This window comes from Aethalodelphis obliquidens, unplaced genomic scaffold (genome assembly GCF_003676395.1).
Source record: "Aethalodelphis obliquidens isolate GAN/ISIS:26980383/991018 unplaced genomic scaffold, ASM367639v1 scaffold6, whole genome shotgun sequence".
In the NCBI taxonomy this organism is placed as follows: domain Eukaryota; kingdom Metazoa; phylum Chordata; class Mammalia; order Artiodactyla; family Delphinidae; genus Aethalodelphis; species Aethalodelphis obliquidens.
Genome location: NW_020837950.1, coordinates 24,431,581 through 24,454,102, shown reverse-complemented (window position 1 = coordinate 24,454,102; position 22,522 = coordinate 24,431,581). Strand labels below are relative to the sequence as shown.

The 22,522-nt window shown below is 35.9% G+C and overlaps 1 protein-coding gene across 9 annotated transcripts in view; it reads left to right on the top strand.

Moving 5' to 3' along the window:
- The window catches only part of PI4K2B (phosphatidylinositol 4-kinase type 2 beta), a 116,525-nt gene that overhangs the window by 76,682 nt on the left and 17,321 nt on the right, over positions 1-22,522 (top strand). For 5 of the 9 annotated variants that reach the window (XR_003432176.1, XR_003432177.1, XR_003432175.1 and 2 more), the window contains 8 exons: positions 4,892-5,028; positions 6,813-7,013; positions 7,630-7,761; positions 9,576-9,729; positions 11,478-11,539; positions 13,820-13,919; positions 17,821-17,954; positions 18,554-18,613. Coding sequence is in view for 6 of the 9 variants with exons in the window: in XM_027103231.1 (XP_026959032.1) it covers positions 4,892-5,028; positions 6,813-7,013; positions 7,630-7,761; positions 9,576-9,729; positions 11,478-11,539; positions 13,820-13,919; positions 17,821-17,954; positions 18,554-18,613 (980 nt within the window). In the remaining 3 variants the exon portion in view is untranslated. Of the gene's footprint in view, positions 1-1,284; positions 1,504-4,891; positions 5,029-6,812; positions 7,014-7,629; positions 7,762-9,575; positions 9,730-11,477; positions 11,540-13,819; positions 13,920-17,820; positions 17,955-18,553; positions 18,614-22,522 lie in introns of those variants that run through there. The other 4 variants (XM_027103227.1, XM_027103228.1, XM_027103226.1 and 1 more) reach the window with 2 other exon arrangements.

Here is a 22,522-nt window from a genome sequence, read left to right as displayed (position 1 = left end):
AGGGGTTCTCTTAATCCATTTTCAATTTCTGCTTATCAGAGGATCAGCTGTAACCCTTAAGTGTGGTTAAGGGTTTGTTAATAAATAATTCGCAAATTTATTGAGGGTTTACCATGTGCCAGGTACAGTTTTAAGCACTTGGCATATATCACAGGACAAAACAAAGCTCTCTGCCCTCCTGGAACATAGATCATTTTGTTATAGCATTGCAAGGTGATCAGATGAAGTTGAAGGATGGATAAGAATTAGCCATAGAAAGGAAACTTGGCATATACATCAGAACAGCATGGACAAAGGTTCGGAGGGTGGGCTGGATGCCTTGTGAAAAGTGTGGAGTTTGAATAGGACTGGAACTTGACTAGAAGGCCACTGCTTCTTGGAGGAGTGCCAAAGAGAGTATACAGAGATAGAACTCACATGCTCCTCAGAAAATTGGAATATTTTTTGATACAGGGACAAATAAAAATCTCATAGTTTATTTCTTAAAAGGGAGAAAGTAATTTTAACGGAACAAAATTTAAAGAAGATATAGCTAATTAAGCCCTCAGCTATTAAAAATCAAACCAAACAATGACAACAAACCTTCAAACCAAATCTCCATGGCACATTTATCTTGAAGTGTAACTTTAGGGTGTGTTCTCCAAGTTAAACTCATTGCTAAATACACATTTAGGTAAATAAAATGAAGAAAGTTGTAGAACGTAATTGTGAGTTATGAATCAGAAAAATTACTAAAAAATAATTACTTTGATTTTTAGAATAGTTAATATAGTCTTTTTTTTTTTTTTTTCTGTCAGTAGTTAGGTAGGACCAGTTGTCTTTTAAGTGCCTTTCTGGATTGTGATGGTAAATCCAGACCATTTTCAAAGAATGCCAGTTTTCATGTAGGGAGATAATCTCATTTATCCAAAAGAGTTGCTCATTAAAGGGACAAGTTAAAGAAAAAGAGATTGAGAACTTCCAGGCTGATTTTTTAGGAATCGTTCTGATCTGATTTTGGTTGAAGCTGAATTATTAAGTATTCAGAGTATGATCTGGGCTCCATGAGAGTAACAAAGGCAGGTTCTATGATGAACTCATAAAGCTTAACCCATAAAGCAATTTGATAACATCTAATAGTAATGTCAAAGTCTGCACATAGTTTCCAAAAGAATTGCTCAAGTACAGGATGGGAGAGACCAAAAGGGGTCCAAGAGTTTAGCCATTTCAACATGAATTAGTATGACAGGACTCCTAAACAACGATTGTAATACTTGAGTGCTTCTTATTTTGGTATAGTGTCAAGACTGAGAGATATCTCTATTCTCTGCAATGGGTTGCTTGATTCTGGAGACCATATTTTAAAGTGGCACATTGAAAACTGAAGCATGAAACAGGAGGGCAACTCGGATGCTGAAAAGCCTGAAAATACTTCCATATGGAAGGAGGCGGAGAATAGAGGAGACTTAGGGGAGCATGAAATGATCTTCAGCTATTTGAAGGGCTATCCCTGGGAAGAGAGGAGTAAGTAGACTTTTGTTTTGCTCCAGATGGCAGGTCTGGGACATTGGGTGAAACTACAGGAAACCTATTTCTGAAAAAGAAAGAAGTTTATATTTGTTTTCAAACAAACACAAAAAGTATGGAAAAAGGAGTGATCTGTCTTTGAAAGTGTTTAAACATTGGTCCAGAGACCACCTGCTGGTGATATATTATGGAAAGTACATCAGTACTGTGAGCAAAGTTGAAATAAATAGCTTTTCAAGTTCTTTCTTGTTAAGAGCCCTGATCTAGAAGAAATATCATTTGACTAATGATAATTATTATTGGCATATTCTGCCACACAAATAATACTTCATTTAAATGCTTATGAAGAACCCACTAAATGCCAATCCCTCTTCCAGGTGCTAGGGATGCACAGTGAACAAGAAAGACAAAGTTTCTCCCTTCATTCTTAAGAATTTTCATGGAATAGATCTGGAAATAGTATATCAATTGTATAGACATGACTAAGGTACTTGGATTATTTATTCTTTTAAGTAGGTTAAATATGCCCAAGGGCCCTTTTTGTAGTATTTTTCTCAGCATAAACTTTTAAAAATTAGTAAATAATTGTTTTATTTATGTCTGAATTAAGGAAAATTTTAAATTAAGGAAAGTTTATAGTTTGAATTTTCATAAGATTGACGTGTAATAGCACTTAAATGCCTTTCAGAGTAAAATGTGAATAATTTTTGGCTTGTCTACCACTTTAAATGATTAATTACCATTTAAATGATTAACTCTGCAAGTGTTTATTGAATGCCTTTTATGTTCCAGGAACTATAAAAGTTCTGGGTATATAGCAGTGAGAGAATCCTTGTCTTCTTGGAGCTCACAAAATAAATAAGTTATATAATATGTTAGGTGATAAGTGCTAACCAGAAAAATAAAGTGGAGGTTAGGGGAGATTGGGTAGGGTCTTGGGGGCCAATATAAGAACTTAGAGTTTTTCTTCAAGTGAGATGGAGAACCACTGGGCGGCCCTGTGAGTGAAAGTGCTGAGTCCTAACCACTGGACCACCAGGGAATTCCCTGACTTACGTTTGAAAAGGATTACCATACCTTCACTGTTGAGTGTAGAGAGATCAGTTAGGAGACTCTTGTAACAATCTAGGCCAGAGTTGATAGTGACTTGAATCACATGGAAGGAATGGAGGTGGTAAGAGGTGGTTAGGTTCTGGATATTCATTTAAGGTAGAGCTACACAGCTTGCTGCTGGCTGTGGAGGGGTGAGGGTATGAGATCATGGATGATTCCAAGGTTTTTTGCAAGAGCACCTAGAAAATTTGGAGTTGCCAGTAACTAACACAGGGAATACTGGGAGTGAAGCAGTTGAGAGGAAATGAAGAATTGAGTTTGAGGCAGTAAAGTTTGAACTGTCTACTAAACATCCAAATGGAGAAGCTGAGTATAATAGTCTGGGGTTCAGGGCAGAAGTCCAGGCTTGAGATATAAATCAGGGAGCCATCAGTGCTGATGAGGGAGAGAAGAGGGCCATGAACTGAACCTGGGCATTCCAAAGTTAAGTGATCAGGGAGATGAAAATGAGCCCACAGAAGACTGAAAAAGAGGAACTAATGAAATGGAAGGACAACTTGGAGAAGTGGCGTCTTGGAAGCCAAGTGAAGAAAGTATTTTCAGGAGGAGGGAGTGACCGACAGGGTGAAATGATGGTGTTGGTCAAGGAAGATCAGTTCTGAGGTTGGGTTTAGCAATGTGGATGTTACTACGGACCCTGACAAAAATTATATCAATGGAGTGGTCAGGTCATAAGCGTGATTGAAATGGGTTCAAAAGAGAATGGGAGAAGAACAATTGGAGATGGTAACTATAATTATAGAAGTCTTCTGCTATAAAAGGGAGCAAAGAAATGAGGGGGTGTCTAGGGGGACTTTGGAGGCTAAGAGAGATTTAAGATGAGAAAAATTACACCATGCTTTGTATGGTGGTAGAAATGATCCAATAGAGAGGGAAATATTGATACAGGAAAGAATTGCAGAAGAAATGTCCTGGAGTAGTCAGGAAGAGATAGGTCTAGTATACAAAGTGGAGGAGTTGATCTTAGAGCTTGGATCATCCATCTATAGTACTAGGCGGCAGGCAGAGGTTGTGGATGGGTAGATACGGTGCTGAGAGCTGATGATAGTTTTTTCTGCTTGCTTCTCTTTTCTCCTTGAAATAGGAAGATCATCTGCTGAGAGGAAAGAGGTGTTGGGAATTTGAGGAGAGGGGAGGGTATGAGATAGTTGTCCAGAAGAGTGGGAGAGTCTGTGTATTAGGGGAGTCATCCTAGTTTAGGCCGTTATAATGACATACCCTAGCTGGAGTGGCTTAAACAACAGATATTTATTTCTCATCGTTCTGGAGGCTGGGAAATCCAAGATCAGGGTGCCAGCATGATCAGGTTCTTGCTAAGGGCTCTCTTCTTGGCTTGCAGATGGCAACCTTCTCACTGTGTCCTCACATGGCCTAATCCCATCATGGGGTCCCCACCCTCATCTAAACCTAATTACCTACCAAAGACCCCACTCCCTGTATGATCACATTAGGGGTTAAGGCTTTGAGTGTTTTGAGGGACACAAGCATTGAGTCTTTAACAGGAATGTAGTATGCTCCCATGGCAACATGAAGGGTCCACCTGAGGACTGTGGTGATGAATTTAAGGGGAGACACCAGGCATTGTGTTTATCTAGTCAAGTTTAGCTGTCCAGGCATAGGCATAGTCATAGGCAGACAGTTGGGTTTATCCAGGATTGGGATTTTTCCAGGTAACCATGATGAGGGGTGGGAGGAGGAGAGTGATTTTTTGATGATTAACCATAATTTATGCTGGCCAAGGAGGGAAGTAGGGACACAAAGTGGGTGAAGACCCTTGAACAGTATATGGTAGATCGGTGCTTTGAACGTCCTAGTGGGATGGAAGAATTTTTGGACTCAGGGTGCCAGAGGGAGTGAACTAGGAAAAATAAAAGATGCCTAAAGTGAAAAGTAGGGAGAGATTGCAGGTATTAGTGATGACAGATCTGAGGTATGACTGCAGTCGGAGGCTGAGGTGGGATGAAGAACAAAAACACTGGGAGGGAGGAGTTCAAATTAACACAAGGCATTAGTGTGATTATTTCAGTATAGGAGATCTTGTTTTTCACGTGTCATAGCTTGAAGTGGGGTTACAGGAAAAAAAAAAAAAAAAGCATCAAACCAGCCCAAACAATACTTAATTGCATTTTTCTGTACCTAAATGTTTTAGTGCTAATAATCTAATCCAGTATTACAGGTCCATATTGTGAGCATTCTCAGAGCTGGTCTTTCTTCTTCTTAGCATTCTATTTAACATTGATTTTTCTTAATGCAATAATTGTTGGTTCTTCAGAGTTGAATACATTCTTGGATGATCCAGAATTTGCTGATGTTATATTGAAAGCAGAGCAAGCAATAGAATTTGGAGTTTATCCAGAAAGAATCTCTCAAGGTTCAAGTGGAAGTTACTTCGTGAAGGATCCTAAGAGGGTGAGAATTTCACAGACCTACTATATATAACAGACATTTTGGAAAACACTAATTTAAATGTGAAGTCATTGTGAGTTTCTGAAGATATTTTCCTAATAAATCTGATTACACCTTCTTTTCAGAAATAAAGGTCAGTTTACTATTAACTAAAGCACTCTACTGCTTAAAAATTGAGCTATTCATTTTAAGCCATAGTTTTCTGTATTATTATTATTATTTTATTTATTTATTTTTTTGTGGTACGCGGGCCTCTCACTGTTGTGGCCTCTCCTGTTGCGGAGCACAGGCTCCGGACGCGCAGGCTCAGCGGCCATGGCTCACGGGCCTAGCCGCTCCGCGGCATGTGGGATCTTCCCGGACTGGGGCACGAACCCGTGTCCCCTGCATCAGCAGGCGGACTCTCAACCACTGTGCCACCAGGGAAGCCCCTGTTTTATTATTTTAATATTTGGTTTCAAGTATTTATTGAATATTCACATTTAGCTGTAGATTCATTGGGTTTATATTCACAAGTCCTTACTGTACAGTAACCAAGCAGAGTTTTATTTTACCCTCAGAATATTTTTTCCAGCATTGTACCAGAGAAGGAGCCTGGGCAGTCTGAAGTTTGAAGGCGTTGGAATGTGACAAAGTGAAATGAACCAAAGTATAATTCTAAGGCAGAAAAGAGAAGTTGATATGGGACTTTGTTCCACTTAGTCTAGAATTTTTCAAAAATCTGTATTATTTCTAAAAGCTTTCTGAGTGATGCATAGCCAGCAGTTCTCTTTTTCAGGAGGAAAAAAGATTATAATTCCACCCAAATATTTTTTGCAAAGACTGAAGTTATATTTTAAAACATAGGCTTTTTTGAGATTCAAATATATATATGTAGGTAATGTCAATCTCTCTATCTTTATTCCAAGCTTGATTTCTTAATTTGTTCTTGACTTTTTTATTAGTGACTCAGACTTTATTGCACTATAAGACAGTTATATACATATAGTAAGATTTTTATATCTTGTTTAAGGATAATTCAGCTTCTAAATTTTAATATTAATGTATTTTATCAGACCAGTAATAATGATTATAGACTTTTAGACATACATGAGCAATTTTTTTTAAGAGGAGAGAATTTATTTAAAAATTGGTTCATAAAGAAATAACTGAAAAAAAATTTAAGGTAGGAGAATCTGACAGCATAGATGTCACTATATCCTATCATTTCCTTTGTATCTTAGAGATGACTTTTTGTCATTGGATTTATTCATTTAACAGATGCTTGAATGTCTACTGTGTACCAGGTACACAGTACTTAGGATATAGCCCTAACAGAGAAAGTGCCTGCCCTTTTAGAATACACATCTACTGGGAAAGTAGACAATAAATAAACATAGAATTGGGGTATTTAATAGATATTGAATAATAACACTGTTTGACCTAGGTCAGTGGTTTTCAAACATTTTAAAATCAGTGGAACCCCTTCTTAACTAGGAAGTCCAGTACATAAAATGGGTGAAATCAGTGGATGGGGTCTTAGAGCCCTGCCCTCCCCTCTTCTCTCACCTTCCCTAGAATTTCTCAGAGCACGGTTTGAAAACCATTAGCCCAAAGGATTATTGATTTTAGATTGTTGAATGAGAATGCGTATAAAACTGTTATTGGTATTAAACCTCTTAATAGTTAAGAGTGATGCCCAAATTTGTGGTGGGAAGAAGTAGAAAATGATCAGAATGCGTTTTATGGATTATGATCTCTCTGTCTTAAAAGTATAATAAAATTTCTCCTTTTTTTTTCCCCTATAGAACATTATTGGTGTGTTTAAACCCAAATCGGAAGAGCCTTATGGTCACCTGAATCCAAAATGGACCAAATACGTCCATAAGGTCTGCTGCCCTTGCTGCTTTGGCAGAGGCTGCCTGCTTCCTAATCAGGGATACCTTTCCGAAGCTGGTGCCTCCCTTGTGGATGAAAAGCTCCATCTGGGCATTGTACCAAAAACAAGGGTAAAGCAGAAATTGTTTTTAATCATGTACTTCTCATTTACAGCCCACTTCTCTGTGAACACTTTAGTATTATTCGTAATGCCAGAGCCTAAAGTTGAGCCCCTTTTTTTGTAATCCAGAGTCACAAATGACTAGTAAATTGATTCTAGTGTAGATCCACAAAGTATCCAAGGGAGTATCTCTTGCTCAGGTGAGCTGAGATGATGCTGACGTAAAGAGGAGAAAGAACGAGCACTTAGAAAGCAGAAAAAAATCTAGAAATTCTTTTGAAGGTAGAGATAACTGATATGCTCAGAAAACTGCTATCTTTCTGACCTTTATACATTTTTACTTGAAGTTCTACCGGAAATGTTCATTCCTAATTCTACATTTCAAGACTATTACTTCTTTCTTCCACTGGCCAATTTTAGCTGCCTCTCTCAGAAAGAAATACATGTGTGCCATTTAACCAACTTTGCCAAATCCCTTAGCCTTTCTATTTTAGATTCTCAGGAGCATTTAGTATAGTGTTAAACTTTGCTAATTTACAGCATTAGAGTGAGTTCCATGGTGTATGTGAATAGAAATACTATAATGCAAATTCTAATAGCCATTTTTTTTAACTGTACGTCTCTAGGTGGTTTGGCTCGTCAGTGAGACATTTAACTACAGTGCAATTGACCGTGCAAAATCTAGAGGCAAAAAGTATGCTTTAGAGAAAGTGCCAAAAGTAGGTAGAAAATTTCATCGGATAGGACTTCCTCCTAAGGTAAGTTACTGCGATGTGCTTTTTTTGGGGCGAAGTTCATCACATATTACCTGAGCTCTGTGCGCTAGGCACTGTGCTGTGGACTGTGGATATATATTAGTAAAACCGGTTTTCTCACCTTCAACAGCTTATAGTAACAAGCAGTCTCAACGCAATATGATAAAGCTGTTGAGGATGGTTAAGTGCAGGGAGCTCAGAGAGGGTAGAGGAGGGATATTTAACCCACTTTGGAGGGCTAGGGAATTGCCAAGAGGAGGCTGCACCTAAGGCTTTATAAAGTAATGGCTGAAAGTGCAGGCTGAGAATTAGGCCTACGTTTTATTCCAGACCTCTCCACCAGTTAGCTCTGAGACCTTGGGCAAGTCCCTTACTCTCCAAGCCCCAGTTTCTGTAAAACGAGGCTAATAAAAAACTACCTCTTCGGGTTGTGAGAATAAAATGGAAAAATATATGTCAAGTACTTGATACAGTACCTGGCACATAGTAAACGATAGTAGCCGAGTTTACTCAATACATACTAGATTTTGTTTTTTCTTATCACTTTTAAATAAACCTAAGGGATGATTAGCAACTAGCTAAGCAAGGGTAGGGAGGGTTAATGGGAAAAACATTCTAGAAAAAAGCAGTAGACTTTATTATTATTATTTTTAAATTATATTTAACCTGCAATTTTGTTGTTTTGTTGTTGCTATGCATTTATCTATATAAAAGAATTTGAATAGAAATGCATGGTTATCCTAACTTGTCTTTAGTATTGTACTCCAAGTAAGCAGGAAGTTTTGAAAAAATTTACAAGGCCTGTTACTCCTTGCATATGCTGAAATAGGTGTGACTAAAGAAGGATATTATTTCTGTATTTATGACTACTAGGACTTCATTATGAGTGCTTTAGAGAAAACATTTAGGAAATCATTAAAATTTCATGCCAACAAGAACATAAAGTGTTAAGATAAGTGATAGATTTCTTTTTTTTGGCTGCACTGCCCAGCATGTGGGATCTTAGTTCCTGGACCAGGGAGCCAGCCTGGGCCCTCGGCAGTGAAAGCGTGGAGTCCTAAATAGGTTTTCTTTGTAGTGATTTGTTTGTAAATATTTATGAGGCCAGCTACGTTACCCATTACCTACGTGTCCTGTGCTATTTAAATTTGTATTTCCGTCTTTAAAAACTTGTTTAACATTAACAACTAGTAATTTTAGCAATAGAAAACTTTATAAAATAGACATATCTTCAAGGAAAGGACTTTTTAAAAAAACCACTATAGAGGTTGTGATTCATTGGTTACTTCTTTAAAATTTATGACAGGATCTTTAAGCTACATAGTCAAAGAATTCATTCTTATATAAAAATAAAGTCATTTTCTGTATCTTATGTTGTAAAAAGAATCCTGAAGTATTTTTTCAGTAAGATAAAATTATACTATTATTAAATAAATAACCAGGATAGGTGTAAAATTTGGTCTTCAAAATTAACTTCATGTTAATGAATATTTTTAGAAAACAGCATTCTTGTTGAGAATATCACCTTAACGGCACATGTGTATTTTGTTTTTTAGTTATCCTAAAATAGCTGCTATGCTCCTTGAAAGTCTAGGATTGAGCATTTTTTATTTGCTATGTATTCTTTATGTGATTATTTTAAATTAGTGTATAAAAATAGTTTTCTTGATAAATGTGGCTTATCTAAATTAGTGTTAACTTCGATTTTTCTTATTGTGTTCATGTAAAGTATTTTATGACAATACTGCTGAGAACTTTAAAAAGTAGTCTCTTTGTTCTTATATTTTCTTTTCTAACTATAATTCTTAAAATTATAGATTGGTTCCTTTCAGTTATTTGTTGAAGGTTACAAGGAGGCTGAATATTGGCTTAGGAAATTTGAAGCTGACCCTTTGACTGAGAATATTAGAAAACAATTTCAGTCACAGTTTGAAAGATTAGTTATTTTGGATTACCTCATCAGAAATACAGGTACTGAAGTTCTCTCATTTGTTCACTCAAATCTTGTTAACTTTCAAATTGTATTCAACTCTTGTTTATCCAAATCAAAGACATAAAATTTTGCTGCAGTAGTCTTGAGGCCACTTTTTTTTTTTTTTTTTTTTGGCGGTACGCGGGCCTCACACTGTTGTGGCCTCTCCCGTCGCCGAGCACAGGCTCCAGACGCGCAGGCTCAGCGGCCATGGCTCAGGGGCCCAGCCGCTCCGCGGCATGTGGGATCTTCCTGGACTGGAGCACGAACCCGTGACCCCTGCATCGCCAGGCGGACTCTCAACCACTGCGCCACCAGGGAAGCCCTGAGGCCACTTTTTCTTTACGTTCCTTAGAAAACAGAGGGGTAGTACCAACTCTCCCAGGCAGAATTAATCTCGTGCTGGATATTCTGACTCAGAGCAGGCTCCTGCCCAGGTGATAGCAATCAGTTCCTATCCCTCGGGAGAGGGGAGTTTCTTGGCAACAGGACAAAGCCTGTTGGAAATTGGAAATGTTGTAACATCTTATGGAAAAACCCGAACAAACTTTTTGGCCAACATAATAGATAATCTGCGACAGTGGTTCCCTGGACTGTCAGGGTCAGTATTATATGGACATTTGTTACAAATGCAGTTCTGGGAGCCCAGCCCAGACCTGCTGAATGTGAGGCCAGCAGTTTGTGTTTTTAATAAATCCTCCAGGTAATTCTCATGCACCCTGAAGCTTAAGAACCACTGGTTCAAAATCTTTGCTCATTTATATTAGTTTCTGGAGAAGCATTATGTACCTTTTTATATTTACCTTTATTAAATCATATGGTCTTAAGTTAATGTTAAAATTAGTGTAGAATCCAATGGAATATTACTCAGCCATGAAAAAGAATGAGATATTGCCATTTGCAGCAGTATGGATGGACCCAGAGAATATTATACTTAGTGAAGTAAATCATACAGAGAAAGACAAAAATAATATTATATCACTTATATGTGGAATCCAAAAAAATAGTACAAATGAAGCTACATACGAAACAGAAACAGACTCACAGACATAGAAAACAAATTTACGGTTACCTAAGGGGAGAGGGAAGGAAGGAGGGATAAATTAGGAGTATGGGATTAACAGGTACAAACTACCACACATAAAACAGATAAGCAACAAGGATTTACTGTATAGCATAGGGAATTATATTCAATATCTTGTAATAACCCATAATGGAAAATAATGTGAAAAAAATACGTATATATAACTGAATCAGTGCTGTACACCTCAAACTAACACAATATTGCGAATCGACTATAGTTCAATTTTTTTAAAAATTAGTGTAGAATCTAGAATACTCCTATAGAGACATTAGGTAAGAGCCTATCCAGGAATTTGCCTGGAAATGGGGGTAGATGCTTTTTTTTCCCAAGGTGAAGAGAAATTATCCTTTTTAATAACCTTGGTTTAAGAGTTCTTGACAGTAATTGTACCTACCACAGAGTGGTTTTAAGAATTCAGTGAACTAATACATGTTAAGCACTTACAACAATGTCTGGCACAGAGTAAATCTCAATGAATGTTAGCTAACATTTATGAGTATTTTTAGTCTGTATGTGTTAAATTGGAGCCTTTAATATGTCCATATGCTAGAGATAACAAATAAAGGTCTCAAAAAGTGATGACTAAATTTTTCCCCTTGGTATTAAACTATGATATCCATAAAAAAATGAAGTAACAGATTTTTTGTTTGTTTGTTTTGAAAGACAGGGGAAATGATAATTGGTTAATCAGATATGAAAACCAGAAACAAGAAGATGAAATTACGGTAAGGAGATTTTAATATATATATGTATATACACATACACACGCTATCAATTTCTGTAAAATATTCCTTGATGTTAAGTTATTTTTCATCACATCCTCTCCTTCACCTAGATCCTTGGTTTTTATCTCCTTTTTCTGTTTTTATCCTCTTTTTTCTTTCCTTCACCTGTTTACATTGTATTTTTTATTCTATTTTCAAAACCTCTGTGCAGTTTTATTTTTTATGTTGTATTAGTATAGAAGAATGATATCAGCTTAGTACTTTTTTTTTTTTTTTGCGGTACGCGGGCCTCTCACTGTTGTGGCCTCTCCCATTGCGGAGCACAGGCTCCGGACGCGCAGGCTCAGCGGCCATGGCTCACGGGCCCAGCCACTCCGCGGCATGTGGGATCTTCCCGGACCGGGGCACGAACCCGTGTCCCCCTGCATCGGCAGGCGGACTCTCAACCGCTGTGCCACCAGGGAAGCCCAGCTCAGTACTTTTTTTAGGGCTTTGGAAATTTGTTGTATAACCACCATATTTATTTTGCTTTTATGTAATAAAGAAAGGCTTCTAGTATTTTTTATATTTTACTAATTCACTTCTTTCTGAGCCTTACGACTCAGGATTAGGTAATACAGAATTACCCAATTAAAATGGAACCTATGTGCTTTACCTGTGAATTATAGCCATTGAACTTAAAAAAATATACTTCTAATGCTTATAAGAAGCTGGTTTTCATGTACATAATAGACTGTGAAGACCCTTAACACTATCAGAATGATAGATTTTAGATCCATTCCTATCAACTTTGACTACCCAAGTTCAAATTTTAGATATTTACGTGAGAGATATTTTCAGAATAATTTTACTAGTTTAAATCAGTTTATACATTTAAGAAAGTTTTAACCGATTAAAAATAAATTTCTCTAATGTTTACAGTCTGTGTATTCTCATCACTTAAAGCTGTTGCATAACTTTAAAAGTTTGTAGTTTTCCGTGTTCATCAAAGAAATTTAAAATTACATATTCATAGTACTCAGCAATAAAAAAAGAATGAGCTTGATATACGCAATAATGTGAATGAATTTCAAAATCCTGCCAAGTGAAAGAAGCTACACAAAATGGAAGATACTGTCTGATTCCTTTTATATAAAAATCTAGAATGTTCAAACTAATCCCTAGGGACAGAAAGCAGGCCATGGTTGCCTAGGGTGGGGTAGAGGGAGGGAGGGGACTGCTAAGGGACACAAGGAAACTTCTGGGTGGTTTCACATCTGTCAGTGCTTGTCAAATTGTACACTTTAATATGTAAAGTTTATTGTGTGTAAATTATACCTCATAAAGTTGTAAATAGAAAAAAAATGATAGAAATAAAAATAAATGGCAGTTATAGCAGAAATGGGTTTTAAAATACACATATAAAAATATTCATATTTATAACAGTTCCTAAATATATTTTATTGGTATATCTTAAGCAATTGGATTTTACTGAAAACCTTATTCTTTTGCTCTTAAGTATTTTGTGCATTTTCATCGAGATATTTGATATAAACTAACAGGAACAAACCTGGCATATATCACTTGGACCTTCACTCTAATACTTTCAATTTAAAATTTATCTTTTTCACGTCTTGTTATTTTATCTAGGCCACTTAATAATGGCAACCCTCTAGTTTTTGATAATAGGAAGTACTGTTTAACATGAAAAGTCTCTTGTCCCTGAGGTCTTCGTTTCCCTTACAGAAGAATGGAGAAGTTAGGAATGGCCTACATTCTGTAATCGAGAGTATCTTGAAGTTCCTTCTACTGGACCTTATTATATTTAGCTATGGTCATTGAGGAGTTTTATTTAGAAGCATTTTGTATTTGAACTAATTATTTCTATGAGACCGTAGGAAAGACTTGATTTTAATAAGGTAACTTTAAGTTGTTATCTTAAAAATATCAATATTTTGCAAATACCATACATTTAAGCAATGTATCTAACAACAAATTATCCCAAAGTACACTTTTTAAAGTCTTGATAATTCCAAGCCCTCTTCCCCAAAGAGGAAAAAAATGAAACTATTAATGCATGAATTTGTAATACCAAATTTAAAAAAAAATAGTGATTATGAAGTTTTTACTGATTCTTAAGACAATCTCTTCCCTTAAAGGGTAAATTGGTACCTTCTGGCAACTTTATTTTTATAAGCTCTTCAGATAAAATGTCTTTAAACCTCAATAATTGTTATAAATTATCTTTTGGAAATATGCATATAAATTTTTTTATCAACAGACTATTTTTCTGCCCTTCAGGAAACAAAATGGACTGATGATAAAGAAACGCTTATTAAAATAGCTGCAATTGATAATGGTCTAGCATTTCCTTTTAAACATCCTGATGAGTGGAGAGCATGTGAGTATTTAGAACTTTCCATAGATTCTATAGTTACCCCTTTTCCAGAATAAGAAGGGAATGAAATTTATGGATATCACAATAGCAGAGGAAAAACTGGGTGAAATACAGTCATTCATCAGGGCTCAGTTCTAGGCACTAGGGATGCAAAGATGTGTACTACGCTCTGTGGGTCTTGCCATGTATTGTTTGCTTATTTTTGGATAACTGTCTGATTTTGATTTTTTGGCTTGTATTAGCCTTGTAAAATAAGTTTGATAGCTTTCCAGTTTTTAAATGTATGTAATATGGGAATTATCTATTTTAATATTTTGGTAGAATTTTATTTTCATATTTGGGTAGTATTCACTTCTAAAACAATTTAGGCCTACCTCCCCGTTTTCTAGTGAGTAGTGGCTTAACTGCCTTACCAGTCTCTTCTACAGTTAATGGTCAGGTTTTCTACGTCTTCTTGAGCCAGTTTTAGACGTTGTTATTTTGCTTTAAATTATCCATGTTATCTCGAGTTGTAATTTATGCGTATAAGTGTTTTAAAGAATTCTCTTATAATTTAAGAAATCCCCTCTGTGCATATTAAATATTTAGGGGTGAAATTAAATGGAATTTGCTTTAAAATACTTAGGGGGAGGAAAAACAAGGATAGATGAAACAAATTTTATAAGAAATTTGGGAATAATTGAATTAGGTTATTCAGAATATGGGAATTCATTGTACTAGTTTTTAAAATTTTTGTGTATGTTTGAAATATATGTAATAAATTTAAAAAATAATCTCTGTATTTATGACTATGCCTCTTTTAAATTCCTACTGCTTATTGGATTTTTTTTCACTAGACTTGCCCAAGATTGTCTATTGTAAAACATTGACCCATATATATAATATATATGATTATATATAAATATACAAAAAATATATACATAATTATATAAATATATTTTATATATATATTTTTTTCGCTTTTATCAGGTAATTGACCTTCTGTTGATCAGGTTTCCAGTTTGTTTATTTGCTTTTTCTTTTTCATAATTTATGTTTTCCATTATTATTTTCTTCTGTTGTGTTCGTGCTATTTTATTTTCCTATATATTTTTTTTCTAGGTATCATTTGGCTAAAGCACAGATTGGCTAGGTGTTGCATTGTTGTTCTGCTTTTACATATTCATACTTTCCAATTTTATTTTTGACAGGAATAATTTAGAAGTATTTTGTTTGGTTTTAAATTTCTAGGGCAGTTGATTAAAAAAACTGGCCATTGTTATTTTCAAGTTTTATTGCTTTGTGATCTGTGAATGTTAACTGTGTGAATTCTGCTCTTTGAAATTTTTTAGTAATTCTTTTGTAACTTGATATATGGCCAGTTTGAAGGACTGTATTTGAGAAGAATGCGGTTAGGCACAAAGTTCTGTGTCTGTCTACTAATGAAAGCTTGTTAGTCAAATCATATTCTTGATATATTTTTTGACCACTTGATCTGTTAATTTTTGAGAGACAAAGTTCACTGTGATTGTAATTTTGTCAGTTTCTTTTTGCATTTTTTTGCGTTTCTTGCTTTGTATTTCACGCACAAAGGCCTGGCGTTTTGTCTTGCTGTTGGCTTGTTCTTTTTATTAGTGTAAAATATATCCCACTTTATCCCTCGCAGTGTTTTTGGCATTTCTTATTTCATCTGTTGTAACATTGCTGTACCTCGTTTCTTTTTATTAGTATTTACCTGTATTATTCTATACTTTTATTTTCAACTTTCATTATTTTGATATGACATATGAACAGCTCTTAGCTGAATTTTTTTTTTACCCAATCTGAGATCCTTTTAACCAGTACACTTAAATCTGTAGTTTGTCTCAATAAACTACTGATGTGTTTGAACTTTTCCTGCCATCTTTTTTTTTTTTTTCTATTTACCATGAATTTCAATTTTTTCTTTTTTTCCTTCCTATCTTTGGTTGAACTGACTTGAGATGTCTTTGTTCTATTTTCTTTTTTCCTCTAATGGTTTGGAATCTATATGCAAATTGTATTTTAAAAGTGTCAAGTTTAAGATGCCTACAGTACACCTGGAAAATTTTACCAAACACACAGTTGGGGATTAAGGGTCTAGAACTTGAAAGATTAATTGGTATTGAGGATGTCATTTTTAAACTGTCACCTTGGTAAGTGGAAGCCGTGGTGGTATTGCTATCACCTGGGAAAATCATGGTGAACAAATGCCACCACTAGGACAATGTGAGGTACATAGGTACTCAATAAATGTTTCATGAATATTTAGTAGATGAAGGAGAGGAAGGACTAAGTATAGAATCTGGGAATGGTGACATTGAAAATGAGAGGAAAAGCCAGCAAACAAGAGAAATGGCTTAAAAGACAGAAGGTAAAGTTTGAGAGTGTGGTATCTCCAAAACCACATAGAAGAGAATTTCAGAGGGAGATGATAGGGAACAGTGCTGCTTGCTGCAAAGACACATGAAGTAGAATGAGGGCTGAAGATGGGCTTTTGGAGAAACCCTTATGAGATGACTGGTGATCTTAGGGGAGAGTTTGAATGGTGATAGTAGAAGTTGAGGGATAGGGATTGGAAGTAGAGGCAGGCATAGAATCAGGGCTTTTCTTTTATATAATTGGTCAGGGAAAGGTCAAAGGGAAATTGGACATAGCTTCAGAGATGTAGGCCACAGGAAAGGCTTTCTTTGGAATGGACTACTTCCCACAGTGTTCAAAGAGGTAGATAAAAGAGAATTCAGAAGGAATGACTCTAAAGGCAGAGTGTTTTCCTCAGGGCTTTCTACATGGTAGGAGCTGGAGGTTCGCATTGGTTGTACCCACTGGAGTTCTGTGGGTGATCATATTCTCATAAGCCTTACATTTTCTTGCATGAATCTGAATATGTACCCTATCTAGACAATCTCACTACGTTACAAATCTTTCTAGTCCTGGCACTGTGTATATGGTCTTCTCGGGAGAGAACTAGAGTTAGCCCAGAATCATGGATCTTTTATCCCTCAAAGCCAATTACCTGTTTACCTAGTAATGATTTAAAATTTTGGAACATCATACACACACATATACAATATGAGTGGTCAGTTCCTGATAATTTATGGCTGAAAAGGCAGGGAGACCTCGGCCATGGTATCTGGGGCTGTGAACAAATTATAGATACCCCTCAGTTTCCAAACACAGGAACCAGAGATACATATATGTATATATATATTTATATATATATATATATATGTTTTTTTGTTTTTTGCGGTACGCGGGCCTCTCACTGTTGCGGCCTCTCCCGTTGCAGAGCACAGGCTCCGGACGCGCAGGCTCAGCGGCCATGGCTCACGGGCCCAGCCGCTCCGCGGCATATGGGATCTTCCCAGACCGGGGCACGAACCTGTGTCCCCTGCATCGGCAGGCGGACTCTCAACCACTGCACCACCAGGGAAGCCCCAGATATATTTTTTGATATAGGGCTGTTTGAGATAGATTCATTATCAAAACTCTTACTGTTTCCAATTTAAAACTCAGAAACCTAACCAGTTCAGGTAATACCTTACCATGCTTTACCATCTGAATTAACCATCCAAACTTAGAAATCTGAATAATTTAGATGGCAAAAACTAATTGTTCTCTCTGATACCTCCTTTCTCCTTTTTTTTTTTAACATCTTTATTGGAGTATAATTGCTTTACAGTGGTGTGTTTGTTTCTGCTTTATAACAAAGTGAATCAGCTATACATATACATATATCCCTATATCTCCTCCCTCTTGTGTCTCCCTCCCACCCTCCCTATCCCACCCCTCTAGGTCTCCTGTCTTTTTTTTTAACCTAGGAACTGTAGGGGAAAAACAGGGTAAATTTAGGTCTAAATAAACCACTTCCCCTCACTGATAAGAATACTTTTTTTTTTTTTTTAAGATCCATTTCACTGGGCTTGGCTTCCTCAAGCAAAAGTTCCTTTTTCTGAAGAAATAAGAAATTTAGTTCTGCCACATATTTCTGACATGAACTTTGTGCAAGATTTATGTGAAGATCTTTATGAACTTTTTAAGGTAAATAAGTTTTTAGTTTTAATTATTGCAGAAAATGAAATAAATCTTAAAAGAGATTTTCTTAATAGAGTTGATTTGCAGTTTACTGCTTCTGGTATCACTGCTTGCAGTAGAACCTGACATAACAGAAAGGAATTAGCAGTTTTACTTTATAGGAGCATAAGTTTGTGAAGTTACACTATGAGTATTCTTTGAAGTGAAATTACATTATAATTTGAGAAGTTGTTTGCTTCAAAAGTTGAATTTTTACAAAATTTCTCTGAATTATAATAAATGTTTGGTGATCTGCTATGATTCAATTTTCTTTTTAAAAAAGCCTAAACCCATTGGATGGAAAGTCATTTTAAATCCTTTCCGGAACAAGTTGGAGTATAACTACACTGTTTATACGAAATACATACGAAAATGTATTTCGTATAAACGAGGAATACGAAAATACATCAATTAAAAATAATCTTTTCATGCTATTTTTTTCTATTAGGAATGCTTTCTAATGACCTTATGTGCTGAGTTGAAGAGTTCATTGTTTTTCAATTTTTTTTTTTCAAAGATCCTGATTTTTAGAATTGTAGTAATGTTTTCTTTCCTTTTTGTGATAGACTGACAGAAGATTTGACAAAGCCACTTTTGAAAGGCAGATGTCTGTGATGAGGGGTCAGGTAGGTCACCTTTTTAAGATCTTGTTCATTAAGGAAAAACTCTCTCTTTGAAACAGTAGTCAACTTTTTTTTTTCCATTGTGACCCAAAGATGCAGCTCTCAACACTGTCCTTTATTCTGAACCAAAGTAGCTCAGATGATTAGAAATGAAGTTGATTTCAATACTCTTTTTTTCTCTTTTGTCTTCTGTATTAGATTTTTTTTTACCTTGTTGTGTATTGTTTAGTTAGCCAGTTTCCTCCTACTGCTAATTCTTGTCCTCATTTTGATAACTGGTTTCCTGAGTGTTGGTATCGTCTTCCTCCTCAAATCCGCTTGCTTGAATGTTTCAATACCAAGTTCTGTTTCCTGTTGATTATTTTCCTCATAAAATATGTTTGGCCTTTGCTAGAGCAGTCAGTAAATAACCATGTCACCATGGTTGAGCACGAATTAGGACATAAAAGTACTAGCTGTAACTCAGTCCTCTCACTCCTTTTCACTTCCTTTCATTAGCAATACAGGGTATCAATTACATCTGCTGGTGTGGACCTGCAGGCTGGGCTGACCTACAGGTGATGTCTGGTTCTTCTAGTCTACTAATAGTATTTAGATTCCAAAAGGAAGACTTGAAATGAAAATAAACTATAGGGTAAACATTGTCTTTTAGTGACTTACTAATTAACTTTTTCTTCCTAAAATATGCATTTCATTTAAGGTAGCTGTTTGCTGCATACCTGTGACAAAGAAGACAAGTCTAAGTTTTGCACTATTTATTATATAACATTAACAAATAGATATAGTTAAATTAGATAACTGTGTATTCATTATATATTTATTGACAGAACCAGAGCCAGAAACTGTCCTAATGATTGAGATAAAGCAGTGAGTAAAAACCAAGTTCCTACTCTGATGGAGCTCTTGCTTCTGATGAGGCTGGGGGTCAGGAAAAGGGACAAATTATTAGCATATACGTCTCTCTGTGTTCTCTTGCGCTTATACAGTGCTTTGCTGGAGTCATACGTTTTAAATAGTAAGTGAAATGGCCGGAGAAGCAGGCTAGAGCCAGATTCTGAAGGGCCTTAAGTGCCGGGTATAGACTCCACATGGAAGGGATTGGAGCAGTTGTGATAACCCAAGTGCCCATCAACAGATGATTGGCTTAGAATACAGTGGAATATTACTCAGCCATAAAAAAGAATGAAATATTGCCATTTGCAGCAACATGGATAGACCTAAAGAATATTATACTTAATGAAATAAGTCAGCAAAAGACAAAACTTTGATTATCACTTATATGTGAAATCTAAAAAATAATACAAATGAATTTATATACAAAACAGGAACAGATTCACAGACATAGAAAACAAATTTATGATTACCAAAGGGGAGAGGGAGAGGGGAGAGACAAATTAGGAGTATGGGATTAACAAACTACTGTACATAAAATAGATAATCAACAAGGATGTACTGTATAGCACAGGGAATTATACCCAATATCTTGTAATAACGTTTAATGGAGTATAATCTGCAAAAAAAAAAAAAAAGAATCCCTAAGCTATACACCTGAAACTAATGCAATATATTTTAAATCAACTATACTTCAATTTTTAAACAGGGCTGTGGTAATGACTAAGTTGTCCATTTACTAGTATGGAGAGATCTCCAGAATATGTTATAAAATGTAGTGCATAATGGTATGTATAAGCTGCTAACATATTGTAATAAGAAAGGAATCAGAATATTTTTTTAAAAGGGAGAGTTATGATGAGACTTACATTTCCCGAGAGGAGACCTTACCCTGGGGTTTCTCCTATGAACTCCCTCAGATTACGTGCTAAATTCTGTTTATATGTGTGTCTTGGGCATGGACTGGGCAATAGAATTTATATCCCAGCAAAAGGTGTCCATAACCCAACAAAGAATCCCTGCAGATTGGACAGTAGGGTGCACATTGACTCAGCAGATGAGTCTAGAACCAGGGAGCCTTGTGGGGAGGTGTTTTCGGTAATTCAGGTATGAATGATGGGCTTAGATGATTGATGATTGTAATTATGTTGCTGAGTGTTACCACCCTAAACTATATTTGAACTAAATTTTCAGGCATACGTAATTATGCCCTTATTTGGCATTTTTGCTTGAAACATATCTATTTGACTTAACAATATGCTCCATCTTCTGGAATTCTCTTATCCCTAAAGATGTATCTTTATTTCAGAAATGTTTGTGTGTTTTTTTTAAATAAAAGCTGTAAATAATCTTGTAAGCTTTAATTGTAGATTAAAGTTAGTATGTGAGAAATTTTAATTTTAATTTTAAAATGCTTGTCTGAACAGATATGGGGACATTCTAGTTCTGAGGTCTGTTACAAAGATATACCAGTGGCTATCTGCTGTTTTAGGTTTATTTATTCATATCCTGGAGTAAAGTATTATACAAAGGAGTAAAGTATTATACAAATGGGTGTAATAGAATATAAAAGTGACAGGATCAGGATCTGGGAAAGAAAAAATAAAATAGAACATTATGTTTTAATTTTATTTTGTTTTGATTTTTTATTTTAATTTGGTTTTGACCTTTCTGATAGCCAAAAAGAGTAAGGTACTCTGACCATGTACATGATTGTGTAGCTCTCTGATTTTAACCCTTTTTTAAAAAAAGCTAGTCTGAAAAAAATCAGGTATTATTTTATATTCTAAAGTAAAGCAGTGCTTTGAAACCAAGGCTTAACAAACAAAAACTAATACCTGTGTTTCAAGCAACAGAATTCATTATTCAGCCAGTTCCTTAATTGAGTCAAAATACTGTGTTATTGAAACCGAAAGTGGGATCCGGGCTGCTCGCTGCTCAAAAACCAATAAAGAGGCAAGGTTGGTGGAAAGGAAAGTTTGCTTTATTTTAGATGCCGGCAACTGGTGGGGGAGGGCAGACGCCTGTCCAATGACCAACTCCCCTCCCCCCCTCCTACAACCAGTGGGCAAGAGCTTTTATAGATGGAGGGAGGGGGCTACATGCAGAAACAGCACAGTCAGCTCTGACAGTCATCTTGAAATTGGTCATGCGGTGGTCTGACCAGCGTCATCTTGGTTGTTGTAAGTACAGTTAATCTTCAGTTCCAGGGTCCGTTTGTTCCCATTTCCTTGAGGCCAATTCTTGGAATTGTGTCAGCTTAGGTCATGGCTACAGTCTGGTCATCATGTAGTTAACTTCTTCCACTTGATGGGGGTTTCAGTATCTATAAGACAGCTCACAGGATATGGCCCAGATTATTATCTATAGCCCTTGAGGAGGAACTAAGGTCTTTGACTGTGCTTAGTGACTAACCTGTTATTATTTGGTCTCCTTTGGCTGTTTTCCTTTGTTTCCGTATTTTCTCATTTCTCTGATTAAACTTATTCTCTGGCTAAGGTTTTTCCACAGACAAAAGGCAGGCAGAGGACATAGGGTCCTGCTCCGTTTCATTATTTCAGTCATTTATAATTATCCCTTGAATCCCTCTCCCTTCTAATTTTGCCAATTAACATCATGATTTGTGCTTCGTACAACCTAGTCTTCTGTCCTAGTTTATAGTAAGTTTTTAGTTTTGCACACATAATCAGTGACAATTCTCATTCTACATATAAAGATGTGGACTGGAATTAGGAGCTAGTATGAAGGCATTTCTTTTAAAATTTGACTAGAAATGTTTATTCAGTTAAAATTTTTGAATTTTACTTTAACTAGCAGTAGGGTCATGATCAAGCTTGAATCATGATCAAGCTCAATAAGAGCGTCATTTTATGTTCTTTCTACCTGTGCCTGTTTGGAGCACTGGACCTCAGAAATACTTATTTATTTGAAATACATTTTATACACGACCTGAAAAAAGTGACAGAAATGATTAATAAAACAGTTTCATTAATACAGAGTGAAATTCTATTCAGTGATATA